The following is an 18,734-nucleotide window of genomic DNA, read 5'->3' as shown; positions in this document are numbered from 1 at the left end:
CTGTCCATGAGTGGATATTCTGGCTCCTGAACGTACTCTGCAGTCGTATTAATGAGAAGACCATAAGATAGAGGAGCAGATGTGGAATAAGGTAGATGAACTTGTAGTACAGTTACAGATTGTCATGTATGATGTTATAGGCATCACTGTATCATGACTGAAAGAATACAGCTGGGAGCTTAAGGACCAAGGATACCCATTGTATCGAAAGGACAGGCAGGAAGGCAAAGGGGGGGGGGGGAGCAGTGTTGCACTGTTGGTAAAAAAAAGTATGAAATCAGATCATTAAAAAGAGGTTACATAGGGTCGGAAGGTGTTGAATAGAGTGAAGGAACTACAAGGATAAAAGACCCTGATGGGAGTCATATACAGACTTCCAAACAGTAGTAAGGATGTGGTCTACAAATTACAATGGGAGAAAGAAAGTGCATGCCCAAAGGCTTGTTACAATAGCCGCGGGGAATTCAATATGCAGGTAGCTTGGAAAAATCAGGTTGGTGCTGGATTCCAAGAGGGGGAGGTTTTAGAATGCCCATGAGATGGATTTTTAGAGCAGCTGATGGTTGAGCCCACTAGGGGATCAGCTGTTCTTGAATGGGTATTGTGCAATGAACCAGAGTTGATTAGAGAGCTTAAAATCAAAGAAGCCCTAGGAGCAAGTGATCACAATAATCAAATTCATTCTGGATTTTGAGAAGGAGAAGCTAAAGTTAGATGCATCAGTATTACAGTGGCATGAGAGAGGGGTTGGCCAGAGTTGATTGGAAAAGAACACTGGCAGGGATGTCAGCAGAGCATCAATGGCTGGGATTTCAGGAACAGGATATTTACATTCCAAAGAGGAGGGAGTATTCTAAAGGCAAGGTGACACAACCATGGCTAAAAAGTAAAGCCAAAGAGAGGGCATATAATAGAGCAAAAAATAGTCGGAGGTTCGAGGATTGGAAAGCTTTCAAATACCAACAAAAGGTAACTGAAAATCATTAAGAAGGTAAAGATGAAATACGAAAGTAAGCTGGCCAATAATATTAAAGAGGATACCAAAAGTTTCTTCAGATACATACTGTAAAAGAGATGTGAGAGTGGATATCGGATCACTGAAAAACAATGCTGGAGAGGTCGTAATGGGGGACAAGGAAATGGCAGACGAATAAGTATTTTGCATCAGTCTTCCCTGAGGAAAACACTAGCAGTATGGTGGAAGTTCCAGATGTCAGGAGTCATGAAGTGCGTGAAGTTACCATTCCTAGGAAGAAAGTTCTTGGGAAACTGAATGGTCTGAAGGTAGGTAAGTCACCTAGACCACATGATGTACTCCCCAAGGTCCTGACAGAGGTGGCTGAAGAGATTCTGGAGGCATTAGTAATCACTAGATCCTGGAATGGTTTTGGAAAATTGCAAATGTCACTCCACGTTTCAAAAAGGGAAAGAGAAGAAAGGAAATTATATGCCTTTCCTGCCTGACCTCAGTGGTTGGGAAGTTGTTGGAGTTGATTGTTAAGGATGTGGTTTCAGAGTACTTGGAGGTACATGATAAAATAGGCCATAGTCAGCATGCTTTCCTCAAGGGAAAATCTTGCCTGACAAATTTGTTGGAATTCTTTGAAGAAATAACAAACAGGATAGACAAAGGAGAATCGATTAATGTGTACAGGTTTCCCCCGCTATTCGAAGGTAGAGCATTCCTATGAAACGGTTTGTAAGCCGGAATGTCGTAAAGTGAAGAAGCAATTACCATTTATTTATGTGGGAAAAATTTGTGAGCGTTTGCAGACCCAAAAAATAACCTACCAAGTCATGTCAAATAACACATAAAACCTAAAATAACAGTAACATTTAGTAAAAACAGGAATGATCTGATAAATACACAGGCTATATAATGTAGGAATACTTTTCTACAATTATTGCAGCACTGTCCACCGCAGCGAAAATCTCACGCAAGCGCTTCCGGCAGCACTCCCGGCAGAAACACATGGCGTAAAGCGCTCCCGGCAGAAACACGTGGCGTAAAGCGCTCCCGGCAGAAACACACGGCGTAAAGCGCTCCCGGCAGAAACACGCGGCGTAAAGCGCTCCCGGCAGAAACACGCGGCGTAAAGCGCTCCCGGCAGAAACACGTGGCGTAAAGCGCTCCCGGCAGAAACACGCGGCGCAAGCGCTCCCGGCAGAAACACATGGCGTAAAGCGCTCCCGGCAGAAGCACTTTTTCCAGTAACCTTTAAGCTGTGAAGCTACCGAATAACACATAAAAATACACAGTCTATATAAAGTAGAAATAATGTACGCCCAGTGTAATTTCACATACCGGAATCAGGAGGACAGTGAGGACACTGATGGTGGTGTGTTAGGCTGAGTCGTCGGAGTTTGGGGTGGTGGGACACTGGGGTGTCATCTCATCGTCGTCTGTTTCTATCAGGGCAGGCAGGTCACCTTCTTCTATGTCTGCCTGCCTCAATGTTGAAGGTCAAGTTTCGTCATCTGATGTGGAAGGCTTGAAAAACGACAATATGCTTGACTGCTTAGCCTCGCGCATTTTTCTATCATACAGTTCTTTGTAAGCACTCAAAGCATCCTGCAAACCTGCCCTAAACCTACGTACCCCTTCAAAATTAAAGTCATACTTTTCTGCAATCATTGCAGCGTAGTCAATCGCAGCGAAAATCTCACGCAATTGCTTCCCGTTCAGTTCCTGGATGTCTTCACTTTCGGGTCGTTCACTACTGCGTTCGGCTTCAATTGTTATCCTTTCCTCTTCATCAGCTCTTCATCTCTCAGTTCTTGGTCATGGGATGCCAAAACCTCTTCAATATCATCTTCATCAACTTCCACAAACCCTTAGCTAAACTCACTATATCCTTACTTCATTCACCATGATCAAAACGATTTATTATATCTAGTTTTACGCTAAGTGTAATACCCTTAAGCGCTCTTTTAGGCTTTTCCGATACCTTAGAACTCATCTTGCTAACGGATGCACAAAATAAATCGTGCTCACAGGCACGTGTTTAAGCAATGCCGGCTAGAATGCAGTTCCGGGAGAGAAGCTAGTCTGCTCGGTGTGCGCTGCCTTTTTTCGTAACAGTGAAAACACCTTTTGTTAGCGAAAACAGGTAATTAATGTAGGTCTTTCGTAACAGCGAGTTGACGTAAAGCGAACGCTCGAAAAATGGGGGACACCTGTATTTTAATTTTCTGAAGGCCTATGGCAAGGTACTACACATGAGGCTGCTTAATAAGCTACAAACCCATGGTATTACAGGCAAGGTTCTAGCACGGATAAAGCAGTGGCTGACTGGCAGGAGGCAAGTGGGAATAAAGAGAGCCTTCTCTGGTTGGCTGTCGGTGACTAGTGGTGTTCCACAGGGGGTCTGTGTTGGGCTGATTGTTTTTACATTATATGTTAATAATTTAGATGATGCAATTGATGACTTTCTTGCAAAGTTTGCAAATGGTATGAGGATAGGTGGAGAGGCAGGTAGTTTTGAGGAAGTAGAGATGCTACAGAAGGACTTGGATTAGGAGAGTGGGCAAATTGAATATAGTGTATCGTCATGCACTTTGGTAGAAGAAATGAAAGCGTTGACTATTTTCTAAATGGAGAGAAAATACAAAAAAAGAACTGAGAAGCGAAGGGAAATAGGGTGTCCTTGTACAGGATTCCCTGAAGGTTAATTTGCAGGTTGAGTCTGTGGCGATGAAGGCAAATGCGATGTTAGCATTCATTTCAAGAGGACTAGGTTTATAAAGGCAAGGATATCATGTTCGGACTTTATAAAACACTGGTGAGGCCTTACTTGGAGTAGTATGAGCAGTTTTGTGTCTCTTAGAAAGGATGTGTTGAAACTGGAGGGGATTAAAAGGTTCATGGAAATGATTTCTGGTTTGAAGGCTTGTCATATGAAGAACATTTGATGGCTCTAGGCCTGTATTCACTGGAATTCAGAAAAATATGGGGTGACCTAACTGAAACCTATCGAATAGTGAAAGGCCTTGATAGAGTGGATGTGGAAAGGATGTTTCCTGTAGTGCATATATGTCAAACTCAAGGCCCGCGGGCCAAATCCGGCCCGCGGTGGAATTATCTTTGGCCCGCAAGATAATATCTAATTACTATTAAAGCTGGCCCCAGTAATCGAAGCGCCTATGGCGTATGATATGGCTAATGCTGAGTTTATTCAGGTACCAGGTTTTCAGGGTTTTTAGTGTTTATTCGGCAGTCTTGCTCGGCAGTCTTCTTCATAAGAAACGGAATTTGTAAAGTGGAACACTTTGTAGTTATAGCAGAGACTGAGACACATGAGAGCAGGCTGAAAAAACGGAGGCAACGAAAGCTGCGTTCGCACGCGTCCGACTGATCCGGCCCGCATGAAGCTGCATTTTGCTCAATCCGGCCCGTGACCTAAAATGAGTTTGACACCCTTGCAGTGGGTGAGTCTAAGTTCAGAGACTACGGCCTCAGAATAGATTGACATCCTTTTAGCATGGAGTTGAGGAGGAATTTCTTTAGCCAGAGAGCGGTGGAACTGGAATTTGTTGCCACAGGCAGCTGTGAAAGCCAAGTTTTTATGTATGTTTAAGGCAGAGATGGATAGATTGTTGATTGGTCAGGACATGAGGAGACTGGGGCTGAGAGGAAAATTGGATCAGCCATGATGAAATGGCAGAGCAGACTCGGTGGGACAGATGGCCTATTTCTGCTCCTATATCTTATGGTCTAATTAGGCCCATTTGGTCCATTGAGTCTGCTTCAGCATTACATCGTGGCTGATCCATTTTCCCTCTTGGCTGCAATCTCCTGCCTTTGCCCTGTAAACCTTCATGCATTCACCAATCAAGAATTTAGTAATCTCTGCCTTAAATATACCCAATGACTTGGCCTCCACAGCCGCCTGTGACAATGAACTCCGCAGATTCACCACTCTGGCTAAAGAAATTCCTGCTCATCTCTGTTCTAAATGGATGCCCCTCTACTCTGAGGCTGTGTCCTCTGGTCTTAGACTCTCCCACCATAGGAAGCATCCTGTGGTAGAAGAAAAGAGATTTCACAGATGGTATGGGTTCTTAGTGATGGGTGCTACTTCGAGGCACTGATGTTTGAAAATGTCCTCGGTGGTGGGGAGTATTGTATCTGTGGCACTGACTGAGTCTATAGCTCTTTACAGTGATTCTGTGTATTGGTGCCTGCATACGACCGGTCGGAATGCTCTCTACCGTACACCTACAGAAATTTGTAGGAGTGCAGAGTGTTCAGTGGAGTTGCTCAGGTTTTTGTGGAATCCGATGATGTTGGTTACTTGTTGTTCTGATGCTGTCATAAAGCTACACAGCACTAAAGTGACCATTTAAACCATCAAACTCATACTATTAAGCATCCATACATTCAATTGTACATGAACCCCATTGTATTTTCTAACCTTCTGCTCCCCCTCCCCAAAGATTCCATCCTTCTTATGGACTCCAAGCAATTTACAACCATCCAATCTGTATATCTTTTGGCTTGTGGGAGCAAGATAAGATGAGAATAGCTGCATTTGTCAGATGTACTTCGAAACATCCAGTGAAATTCATCGTTTCCATTGAAGCATGTGTTGCTACGCTTCTGGCATCAACGTGCTCTAGGCCTTACTAAGTTGTACATCTTTGGAATGTGGGAGAAAACTGGAGCACCCAGGGGAAATCTACACGTACAACCACCTTACGGATGGTGGTGGCATTGAACCTGGGAAGCTGGCACTGTAATGGTATTATGCTAACTACTACGCTACAATGCCAAACAAACAGAAGACAACCCATGTTGTCACAGGGAATGCACACTAGAAGTCACGATTGAAGCTATGAGGTTAGGTACGCTACTGTGCACCTGAAATCAGCACATTTATATTCTGTACAGTTAATGAAAGGAGGCTGAGTGGTTCAATTATCTTCAACAACCCATTTTTTTTTAGTGGTCTGGACAGTCAAGTAGAGTGATGTTTGAGGTGTGGGAAGTGCTGGTATGTGTGATTAACTGCTAGTCATTGACCTTGCAGTACAGAATGCTCTGCATCTGGAATGTAGTTGAGAAGGTGAGGGACCGTAAGCTACGGTAGTTGCTGCAGGAAATGGAGGGTTATCATACAGGATGTTTGGAAAATGTAGAAGCAAGGCACTCGCTCATTTCAAATCCGGGCTTTTGAATCTCCATGATGCAGCCGTCATTTTCAGCAAAATTCTCTTGTTAATGAACAATATGAAATTATTAAAAAACACACGGATGACTAACTAGTGAATGAATGACTTGATGGGTATATTCACGACGGTTCTGTTCCAGTTGTCATGAGTAAGTCACTTAGGCTGAGCAACATGTGTACATAGGAGCCAAGATTAAAAATAATTCTGGAGCCAAGCCACATGGGATTTCATAGGTTACTCTGAGTCATAACCCATGGTAACTATGTGTAATTTTAGGCAGGGACTCAAAATATCCGCATGTTGGCAACCAAAATATTGCATGGATGATGTGAACTACCATTGTGTAAAAGAATGATTTGCCTTTCACCATTTTGACATATGGATATATTGCTATTGGAAATAATGCCATAAGTACCCATGGGGATTGAAAGGAGTCTTTTCCAGGAAAGAAAGGGAGTGTGTTTTGTTTTTAATGACGTCTTCTATATAAAGAGTGCACTGTATCATTTTGAGATAGAGGGACAAAGCAATGTGTTTGTGCTTCTCTGGATTCTAAAATTAGACAATTGTTTTAAATTTGTGGGATCTGGGACTGGGTGGGCAGAAATTATCCTCGCAAGTGTCTTGGTGATGATGTGCAATGCTGAACAAGTGTAGGATTGGCACTCGAGGACCTGCAGTATGAATGGTTTACTTGTTCAACAAGTTGTGAATATTACATTGGCTGGTAATCTTAAGGTGGAGAAGAAAGTGTGAAAGAAAGGAGCAAGACTGTTGAGGATGATACATTTTAGTATAAAACAATACTATTCCATTTTAATTTAATCTGGAGGGAATACTGTTGAAAGTGTAAAGCCAGACAAAAACGTGAACGTTTTACATGTATTGTGTCAGCTGCATGCATCAGCATTTTCAATTGTTATTTCAGATTTCCACCAGCTGCAGTATTTTGTTTTTATGTTTTGGAAAGTATGGTCATGTAATGGTAACACACACAAAATGCTGGAGGAACTCAGCAGGCCAGGCAGCGTCTATGGAAATGAATAGACAATGTCTCAGGACTTAAAAGGAAGGGGGGAGACGCCAAAATAAAAATGTTGGGAGGGAGGGGAAGAAGGATAGGTAGAAGCTAATGGGTGAAGCCAGGTGGGTGGGAATGGTAAAGGGCCAGAGAAGAAGAAATCTGATAGAGGAGAGTGGACAAAGGGAAGAAGGAGGGGCACTAGGGGAGGTAATAGGCAGGTGAGAAGAAGGGATAAAGAGGCCAGAGTGAGGAATAGGAGAAGAGGGAAAATACCGGAAGGAGAAAACGATGTTCTTGCCATTAGGTTGTAGGCTACCTAGATGTTGCTCACACACAGAATGCTGGTGGATCACAGCAGGCCAAGCAGCATCTATAAGAAGAAGTACAGTCGAGACCAAAATGTCGACTGTACTTCTTCCTATAGATGCTGCCTGGCCTGCTGTGTTCCACCAGCATTTTGTGTGTGTTGCAATTCATGCCATACCTGGTTTTCTGTACAGCATTGGCAGCTGTAGAAATGGACAATTCTCAGAATGTGCTTTACCTTGGAATGTGGGAGGAAGTGATGGTCAGTATACGTGGACACAGTCATTGTGGGGTCAAACATAACACCAAGGTTGTGAAATCTCACAGTTGCTGTGCAGATGAAAGCCAAGGAAGTGTTTGTGATGGGAGGTAATGATAATAAGTGATAAATAATGGTAGTGACCAATTGGAGAGATCAGAAGCTTGAGAAGATGTAACTTACTCGGGTTTGCTGATCGTGTATTAAAGGCAGCGACTCTGCAGTTTTGGAGCTTTGAGCAGTGGCCAATCAGTGCTTGGCATTGATTAGCAGGAACAAGTTAAAGTAAGATGGAGCAAATGGAGGAACCATTGTTGGAGTGGACAGAGTTAGAGTGGAGATTTCGAGGCTTCAGTCAGAGAAGGCAAAAAAAAAACTGTAGATAGAGTTTGTTTTCATTCTTTACATTTGCTGAGTTAGAACAGTAGAGATGCCAGGTAGGATAGTGGAGTGCTCTACTTGCAGGATCGGTGAAGAAAGTGAAATCTCCAGTGTCCCTGATGACTACACCTGTGAGAAGTGCATCTAGCTGCAGCTTCTAACAGTCTGCATTAAGGAGCTGGAACTGGATAAACAGCGGATCATTCGGGAGGCTGAGGGTGTGATAGATAGGACATATAGAGGGGTAGTTGCAGGACACAGGAAACTGGGTGACAGTCAGGAAGGGGAAAGGGATTAAGGAGCCAGTGCAGAGTTATCCTATGCCATTCCGCTCAACAACACGTATATTACTATGGATACTGTTGGGGGAGGGGGGAGGGGGAAGGGTTGACCCAGTGCACCGAGTCTGACTCTGTGATTCGGGGGAGGGGGTGGGTAGAATATAGCTGTTTTGATAGGCAAACAGAAAGGAGGTTCTGTGGGTGAGAACGAGGTTCCCGGATGGTGTGTTACCTCCTGGATGCTAAGTTCGGGGACATCTCGGATCGAATCCTTAGCATTCTTAAGCGGGAGAGTGAACAGCCAGAGATCATGCTCCATGTAGATACCAATGACATGAGTAGAAAGAGTGATGCGGTTCTGCACAGGGAGTTAAGGGAGTTAGGTGCTAAGTTAAAGGGCAGGGTCTCCAGAGTTGTGATCTCAGGATTGTTACCCGTGCCATGTACTAGTGAGACTAGAACTAGGAAGATTATACAGTTTAATGCATGGCTAAGGGATTGTGTAGGACGGAGGGCATAAGATTTTTGAATCATTGGGCCATCTTCCAGGGGAGGTCGGATCTGTACATGGATGTAGAGGAACAAATGCAGAGATTGCAGACTGTTGTAAGAAACAAGGTTATTACAGTCTGTCAAACACGAGGAAATCTGCAGATGCTGGAAATTCAAGCAACACGCACAAAATGCTAGTGGAACGCAGCAGGCCAGGCAGCATCTATAAGGGGAAGCGCTGTCGACATTTCAGGCCGAGACCCTTCGTCAGGACTAACTGAAAGGAAAGATAGTAAGAGATTTGAAAGTAGGAGGGGGAGGGGAAAATGCAAAATGATAGGAGAAGACTGGAGGGGGTGGGGTGAAGCTGGGAGCCAGAAAGGTGATTGGCAAAGGGATACTTCCCTCTTCAATTGGATCCTCAACTTCCTACCCGGAAGACCACAATCTGTGCGGATTGGTGATAACATCTACTCCTCACTGACGATCAATACTGGCACTCCTCGGGGGGGGGGGGGGTGCTTAGCCCACTGCTCTACTCTATATACACATGACTGTGTGACTAGGCATAGCTCAAATACCATCTATACATTTGCTGACGACCATTGCTGGTAGAATCTCAGGTGGTGATGAGAGGGCGTACAGTAGTGAGATATGCCAACTAGTGGCATGGTGCCGCAGCAACAACCTGGCACTCAACATCAGAAAGACAAAAGAGCTGATTGTGGACTTCAGAAAGGGTAAGACGAAGGAACATATACCAATCCTCATAGAAGAATCAGAAGTGGAGAGAGTGAGCAGTTTCAAGTTCCTGGGTGTCAATATCTCTGAGGATCTAACCTGGTCCCAGCATATCAATGTAGTTATAAAGAAGGCAAGACTGCGGCTGTGCTTTATTAGAAGTTTGAAGAGATTTGGTATGTCAACAAATACACTCAAAAACTTCTATATCTGTACCATGGAGAGCATTCTGACAGGCTGCATCACTGTCTGGTATGGAAGGGCTACTGAACAGGACCAAAAGAAGTTGTAGAAGGTTGTAAATCTAGTCAGCTCCATCTTGGGTACTAGCCTACAAAATACCCAGGACATCTTCAGGGAGCAGTGTCTCAGAAAGACAGCGTCCATTACTAAGGACCTCCAGCACCCAGGACATGCCCTTTTCTCACTGTTACCATCAGGTAGGAGGTACAGAAGCCTGAAGGCACACACTCAGCAATTCAGGAACAGCTTCTTCCCCTCTGCCATCCGATTCCTAAATGGACATTGTGCCTTTGGACACCACCTCACTTTTTTAATATACAGTATTTCTGTTTTTGCACATTTTAAAAGATCTATTCAATATACATAATTGTTTTACTTATTGATTATTTTATTTTTATTCAATTTTTTTTTCTCTGCTTGATTATGTATTGCATTGAACTGCTGCTGCTAAGTTAACAAATTTCACGTCACATGCTGGTGATAATAAACCTGATTTTGATCATATATCTGCCTCTACTACTACCCCAGGCAGCCACCGCTCTGTGTTTTAAAAAAAAACTTGCCTCTTAAATCTCCTTTGAAAATACCCTTTTTTAAACGTATTCTTTCTGGCTTTAGGTATTTCAACCCTTGGGAAAAGATACTATTTGTCCATGCTCCTCAAAATCTTATAAACCTCTATGAGATCTTTTTTCCATCCACATTCTAAAAATGTTCTGTAATTTGCTACAGATTGGTGGTGGGTGAACTGGAAAGAGTTGGTGACCACAGGTTGTAAAGATATTTCAGGGTGGAAAGTGGGAGAATAGGTGTGCTCTGAGCTGGCATACATTTGATAAGCCAAATTGTCACCTTCTATATTGTGAAGGACCATGAGAAATGCCAGATTTGGAGAGAAGGATGGTAGGCATGAAGGCCAAAACAAAATCAGCTTCTGGGTACCAGCAAGTGAAATTGTTATCAGAAATTTAGTTGGATTGGGTAAAGGGTGACAGCAAGTGGTTAACACATATAACATGTTTAGAGAAGGCAGTGTGAAGATGTGAAAGAACGATGCATATTTAGTACAGCAGGTTAGTTTGGGTAAGAAATGAGCAAAGTGGCAGAGGCAACATTGGACCTCAGTGACAAATCCAGGATACGTGCATGTTAGAAATGAGTGTGGAGGGAGCCCAGATTGTGAGGAGGAATATTAATGCATGAGGGATAATTTGAGAATAGTGAGGGTTTTAGTAGAGCTGAGTGAGCATTATTTAGCTCAGCCACATCTAGCTACAAATGGTTAAGTCAATCGTTTATCTTTGCTATTCTTCCATCATCTTGTTCTGGTCAGGAAGATTCAGAATACATTCTGAGAAATGGATTAAGGACTATTTTGTTTGCCGTATATATTTACATATATTAAGAAATTGTGTGGGTTGGTCAGGGTGCGGTATGCAACAAAAACAGCATCATTCAACAATTATGAAGAATTCAATGTTATAAAAGATAAAGTTAGAAATACAGATATGGAATAAAGTGTCCATCTACAGATAAACACAAGAAATTCTGCAGATGCTGGCAATCCAAAGCAGTGCACATAAAATGCTGGAGGATCTCAGCAGGTCAGGCAGCATCTATGGAAATTAATAAACAGTTGACGTTGTAGGCCAAGACCCTTCCTCAGTCCTGAAGAACTGAATCCATCCAGCATTTTGTGTTTGCTGCCATAGGTACATAAATACTAGCATTTATTTGCAATCTAAACAATATTATTAGAAATGATTTACAGTGCAGTGATGGGGGTAATAGATAGAGGACGGTGTGGGAGGGTTACTAGAATGGTTGATAAAATTGTAACTGCATGGGAGAAGAAACTTTTAAGATGGTGTGAAGTTTTTGTTTTAATTGCCCTATAGTTCTTCCTGAAGGAACATTGCATAAGGCAGTTTGCTAATTGACTGATGTCCACAATGATTTCCTGCCTGCTTCTTTGTCCTGCACACATACAAGCCTAGTTCTAAGTGATTTTAGTTACAAGGTTAAGTTCTTGTAGCAAAGGAAGGTGGCCTTTTACGTGAAAATGGTGAATTAGGATGCTCAAGGCCTGTGGAAATTTGTTTTCAGTTTTTATCGAGAAACAGGAGGGATTAGTTTAGTGAGCTTCTAAATTACTAGTTAATTAGTTTGGCACCTCATCCTGGGTTGTAGGGTCTTTTTCTATGCTGTACTGTTGAATGTTCCACGAGAGCCAGCTTGGGGGATAGTGGGAGTGCATGGACCTGGGAGAAGGGTATGCAAAATTGGCAATTAGAGTTACTGAGGGAACAAGTCATTTAGTCCAACGGCTGAGTCAAGTCAAGTTTATTGTCATTTTAGAGTGCACAGTAAAAATGAAACAACGTTCCTCCAGGACCCTGATGCTACATGAAACAACACAAAATTACACTAGACTATGTGAGACGGCAAAAGGCTGCACTAGACTACAGACCTGCACCGGACTACACAAAGTGCACAAGAAATGCAGGGCAGAACAATAATTAATAAACAATACAAAAGGCACAGTAGAGGACAAATTACAATAAAATAATAAATGATGTAGATGTCAGTCTAGACTCTGAGGGAGTAAAGCCAACAATGTTTCAGTGAGATCTTTTTGGTATCTCCATGGGCTTTGGTGAATGAAGAGTACTAAATGAAGAGTGCTGAATGAAGGTGCAATGCTCAAAGGAGGAAACCCTGAAGCTGTGTATAACCTAACTGCTGTATTTTGTTTTAGAACCTGCAGACAACCTTCGCGAGATCCTCCAGAATGTGGCTAAACCCCAGGGAGTATCTAACATGCGAAAGCTTGGACATCTGAACAACTTTATCAAAGTAAGTATTAAGAACGTTGTCATAAATGGCAAAACCTCTTTCTGTGGCACTTCACAGGAGTGCAGTTGAGCAAAATCTGAGGGGAATTGATAGGAGAATTGGTGGCAGAAAAAATTTGTATGAGAATGGAATTGTTCTGTGAACCAGCATAGCTTCTATGACTTGAATGGCTTCCTTCTATGTGCCCTGAGGAAATAAGGCAAAATTGACACTAAACAGTATTTTAAGGAATGCTGGAAAAAAGGGAAATAAGATTTAAGGAGAGAATCTAGAGTTTAAATCTGTGACAACTGAAGTATTGTTAACTGTTATGAAGCAATTAAACTCTTCATGCCCAGGGTAATAACTTTAGCTCAGGCATATAGAAGCAGCCAGGTTAGGAGAAATTGTGGGGAAACCTAGAGTAGGTCGAGTATGAAATATACGGTAGTTATTGGTGTTGAAGACCCACATACAAGGGAACAATCCGACCTACAAGGGAGTTAAGGAGCTCATTGTTTTTGTTTTTAACTAAAATATGCAGTGTTGAACAAAAGCAATTCAGCCCAAAGAAGACACATCCAGTGTTTGTTCCCCTGCTTCGGCAAATTCACTTTGCTTTAAAATGTCTTCATCCAGAATATTTACAGTTTGCTGGTATCTCTGTGTTGCGCCTCCATCTTTCCAATATCAAAAAGTTCAGATGTCGATGGGAGTAGTTATATCTTGCATTGACCAAAAGAGGCTACAGACTTTCCAATATTTTCATTAATTAGTGAAACAATTTTGCATCTGGCCACAGTTATTTGTAAAGTTTTAGCAGACAAATAAGAATTACCGTAGATTCCGGATTTTAAGCTGCTACTTTTTTCCCACATTTTGAACTGCTTTGAACTTTGCGGCCTTTAATACGGAGCGGCTAATGCATTATTTTTTTTCATGCCGCCTCGTAAACATTTTGCCTCGTAACAGTAGACCAATAAAATTGATGAGTAGTTCACAGAGGTCCAATGAAATTGTACGATAAATCAAGCGCACTTTCACAATTAAATTATTGTAAATCAGTCATTTGTACTCACCCTCATCAACATGGAAAACACTCGAAGAAAAGCATTGTGCTGCCTTTATGGCAGTTATTTAGTTTATAATATTTTCGCTTAGTAATTCATTTTCTAGTTAAAGTTAGAAGAGTTTTAACTATATTTGTTTTCTGTACTACATCGCGGGATGCTATGACGTCACACCCGGTTTCGCCGCGTCTTGTGGGATACCAGTTTGCGATAAACGGAAAGGAGGGGGGGAGCGGCGGAGCCAAAACGCTGCTTTTAAGTTAAAGGCGATCAATAACTTTTCCTGGTAGGCTGCAGTATATATATTTTTTACCAGTCGTTAGGAGATATTGGAATGTTGTTCAGTAAAGAAGTATACGCAACGTATATTTAAAAGTAGCCGCGTTACGGGCACGGTTCAAAAAAAAGCATTTGCAATATGTATTTGTTTTTGTTACCATATGGATTTAATTAAAAGTTAAAAAATCCTCACGTGTAATATCTTTCTGTGTAAATATCTCATATTACAACGTGGGACACCTGCGGCCGAAAATCCGGTGCGGCCTTTACAAGTAAAAAATTGATTTTATTTCTAAAATTAGAGCCAGCGGCTTTTAATCAGGTGCGCTCTGTAGTCCGGAATCTACGGTAATTGGCTGAGAGTGTCCTGCTATCTGGGATGGGAGAAACATTCATTTACTATTGACATTGCTGAAATCTTGTCAGGTAATTTGCTGTATGATGAAGTACTGGTGTAATACTATTTGGGTAAACTTCTTGTAGTTTAATTGACCGTAACCCTCAGGCTCGGCCAGCTCGTGTTCGTCTAGGGAAATCAGCCTGCAGCCTCGCCAAACTGGGTGATCACGGTTTGTGTGGATGCTGTATAATGTACCTCCAGTTACAAACCCACAGTGCAAAATATCAGACAGTACACCATATGCAATTAAATGATAGACTTTATGAATCTTAATCTGAATATAGAGTTAGTAATGAAAATAAAACAAAATAAAGGGCCCAAGTCAAAGTCCCAGTTGGAGCTCACTCAGTAGGCACTCTTCCACCATCGATCGCCTCCGAACGTCACTGAGTCCACCCAGTCCAGCGGTCAACCAGATTTCTCCATTGGCGTCTTCTCTCTTTATCTCTCCCTCTCCTTCTCCTTCTGGCAAAAGCCCGCAAAAACAACTGCTTCCAGGATCACAAGACAGGGCAACAAAATCCTGATTGGCTAACATGCATCAACAGTCTGTTTATCTCCAGCCATAACCCAAACATGAGAAACCATTACTTCAGCAGTGAACATTACAGCGTGTTACATGACTATAAGCACTATTTAACATTATCCTATGATAATTCTGACCATTGGCAAAAGTATTTTCATTTAAAATAAAATTGCAAGACTCATCAAAGCTTACCAGTTTGCCAAATGCTGCCATGTTGTTGGTGTTCATGCAGGCAATGACGGTGCATTAAGAACTTCACACCCAAGCACTTATACTTTTTATTAGCCGCGGTATTGTAGCGGATAGCACGACCTTATTTCAGCTATGGGCATTGGTGTTTGGAGTTCATTTCCAATGTCCTCTTGTTCCTTCCCGTGTGTGTGTGTTTCTTCCGGATCCCACAGTCCAATGATGAACGGGTTAGTAGGTTATTTGGTTAGTGTAAATTGTCCTGTAATTAGGCTAGGGTTAAATCGGTTGTTAGACAGTATGCCTCGAAGAGCCTGCAGGTTCTATTCTGTGGTGTATCTCTAGGAATGATGCATGATAGTCAATGTTATTCCTAAGAGGGCATTTCACATTTTAAAAAGATACAAGTATTTTATTTCCCCGGAGTCATTTAAAGGCACCTCACAATTATTATTAGCAGAGTGTTAGAACATTTATGTTTATGTAGTTTTATGGTGGAATGTTTTGCCACAGCCTGGTAAAAATACACGACAAGGCTTGTTTTAAGAAAAGGACACGGATAAATATGTAAAACACAGAAAGATATGGGGGGAAGATGAGGTAATGAGGTTTATTTTGTATTGCTGTAGGACAGACAAGGCATATGGCTGTTTCCTATGGTGTAAGCTCAGTTAAAACTGATACTGCTTTGGAACTGTTCTATTTCTTTTGTTTTGCCATGGAATGTTTGCCAATTACTCAGGTGTGATTCAAATCAAGAACTTTCAGTATGGACCCATCTTGTTTTGCAATGCAACAACATTAGTGTATTTGACCCTTGAACAATATTCTGTTTGAGACTGGATACAAAGTTTGCTATACAGCTTAGACTTTGACACTCTGTTTCATTTTACATTTAACACAGTCTCTCTTTTTTTCCTCCATAGTTACTTTGTAATGTTGGCCACTGTGAAGAAAAACTAGGTTTTACTTATGAAGAAATTATTATATGGTGAGTATGGAATGTGCCTGGAATTTGTCTCGGCCAGGTTACAATATTGACATTGACCTAGAACCACAAGCATTTCAGCACCCCAAGCTGCTGCTGCTATTCAGTGAGACTGTAGTTTATTAGTAACTAGATTCATACACCTACCTTTACCCCATATTTGCTAATACCTATGGTTAACATAATTGATGTCAAATTAACTATTAACAATCTAGGTTTCTGGAAAAGAAATTGAACTATTCCTTTTTCACTTTTTTTTTTAGCTATATCCTCTAGCCCTGATCTCCCCCATCCAGTATTAATAATTTCCCTCTAGATACCGATTAATTGCCCTCAAGGCTTGAAAGTCATATCCTTCGAAATACCGGGAAATACAGTCCTCCTTTGTCTTTTCTCTCTGTAATTCAACACTTTGGACTCTAGGTGAATCTGTAATGGATCTGTTATGAATCAACTTTGGACCTTAGTAAATTTGTAGGGCAGTTGTATGTTACCTTCCAGCAAGAGCTGGTCACATAGTACATTTGTACTCCAGACATTGTCTAATCAAGGCTTTATGCATTTTTCTCCTCTAGATTTAATGTCCATTATAAGATTAGATTAATATCTAACACAACAGATCTGGAAGAAGTCAAGTGTCTGGTAGCATTTGTTGGGCGAGGGAGAATTGTTGACATTGATTAATTTATATCTTCTATTGCATTTCAATCCCTGGTTCAGAGAGTTTCTTCTGAGCAGCGATCTTTTTGGCTTTCTTTATTTATTTAGCAATACAGCGAGGAATAGGCCCTTCTGGCCCTTGAGCCATGCCACCCCAGCAACCCCCGACAGCCCCAATTAACCCTAACCTAATCACGGGACAATTTACAATGACCATTTAACCTACCCGGTATGTCTTTAGAACATGGGAGGCAATCAGAGCACTTGGAAAGCCCACACGTTCCGTGGGGAGGACATGCAGAGACTCATGACAGACGGCACCGGAATTGAACTCCAAACTCTGACGCTTTGAGCTGTAATAGCATCGTGCTAACTATTATGGTATCATGGCACCCAAATGTTTGACATGTCATTCAGTTACCCGAACGTTAGAGTAAGTTCAGATCCTGCTGGAAATTATAATTCGGTTTTGTAGTGAGGCAGCACTACACTACTGAGGTACCACATTTTCGATGTGGACATAAAAGTACTATTTTGTTGTACTATTTCCACTTAGTATTGTGGTCATTGCGTTCCCACCTACCAAAAAAGCAGGTTATCTAGTTGGTTAATTCATTTGCTTTTGGGACCTGGTGACTTACTTCATTCACCAATAAAACAGAGTAGGCAGACAATCAGACATACTTTATTGATCCCGAGCAGGGTCAAGGTTAATGTAATGCTATTACAGCACCAGCAACTTGAGTTCAGTTCCCACCACAGTCTGTAAGGAACATCTATGACCACATGTGTTTCCCTCATGTGCTCCGATTTCCTCCCACGTTCCAAAGACATATGGGCTAATAGGTTAATTGGTCACATGGGTGTGACTAAGTGGTGTGTGCTTGTTGGGCCAGGAAGACCTATGCTGTATTTCCAAATAAAATAAACTGACCGCCCATTAATTGTGCGATACATTGAGGTGTGATGAAAGAACTTCTTTGCTCTTTTTCCATTAATGAACATTTGCTTTTGCACAGTTTGCGATTAGCATTGTTAAATGAAGCCAAAGAGGTGCGTGCAGCTGGTCTCCGTGCGCTCCGATATCTCACTCGAGACTCCAGTATTCTTCAAAAGGTGCTGAGACTGCGCGTGGATTACTTAATAGCTAGGTTTGTAGGCTTTCTCTTTGATTATTTTCACTGTCTGATGTGTCATTATTCTGCTGTATAGTAATTCAGTCTTTTGCTGAATTGTTAAATGTACTTGGTGCTTGTTGATTTGAACATACGGTGCACTGTAAAGTATTGTTCAGACCACATTTGGGGTATTGTGAGCAGTTTTGAGCCCCATATCTAAGGAAGGATGTCCTGCTTTGAAAAGGGCCCAGAAGAGGTTTTTGTAAACATTCCTGGATATGAAAGAGTTAATGTGTGAGGAGCATTTGGCTCTGGGCCTGTACTCACTGGAGTTTAGAAGAATGAGGAGGGGATGCCCTCATTCTCTACCAAGTACTGAAGGCTTAGATGAATGGGATGTTGAGAGGATGTTTCCAATAGTGGGAGAGTCTAGGACCAGAGGCATAGCATCAGAATCGAGGGACATCCATTTAGAACAGATGAGGCGTATCTTTAGCCAGCCTGTGGTGAATCTGTGAAACATTGCCGCACATGGATGTGGATGCCAAGTCATTGGGTATATTTAAAGCAGAAGCAGATAGTTCTTGATTATTAAGGGGGTCAAAGAGGGGAAGGTTGAAGGGGGAAAATTAATCAGCCATGATCAAATGGCAGAGCAGACTTGAAGGGCTGAATGACCTAATTCTTCCCCTATGTCTTATGGTTTAATATGCAACTCAGAAAGGGTTGGGCTGAGTATGCTGCAAATTTTCACCTTATCTGAAGTTACTT

The 18,734-nt window shown here is 42.0% G+C and overlaps 1 protein-coding gene across 2 annotated transcripts in view; it reads left to right on the top strand.

Annotated features, from left to right (window-relative positions):
* LOC140728898 (rapamycin-insensitive companion of mTOR-like) overlaps positions 1-18,734 on the top strand; it is a 201,690-nt gene that overhangs the window by 45,913 nt on the left and 137,043 nt on the right. For both annotated transcript variants that reach the window (XM_073047981.1, XM_073047980.1), the window contains exons 3-5: positions 12,657-12,754; positions 16,124-16,188; positions 17,865-17,996. In XM_073047981.1, coding sequence (XP_072904082.1) covers positions 12,657-12,754; positions 16,124-16,188; positions 17,865-17,996 — 295 coding nt within the window. The remainder of the gene's footprint in view (positions 1-12,656; positions 12,755-16,123; positions 16,189-17,864; positions 17,997-18,734) is intronic.

The sequence above is a fragment of the Hemitrygon akajei genome, chromosome 6 (genome assembly GCF_048418815.1).
Source record: "Hemitrygon akajei chromosome 6, sHemAka1.3, whole genome shotgun sequence".
In the NCBI taxonomy this organism is placed as follows: Eukaryota; Metazoa; Chordata; class Chondrichthyes; order Myliobatiformes; family Dasyatidae; genus Hemitrygon; species Hemitrygon akajei.
The sequence above is the reverse complement of the archived record's forward strand: the minus strand, read 5'-3'. Positions and strand labels throughout refer to the sequence as shown.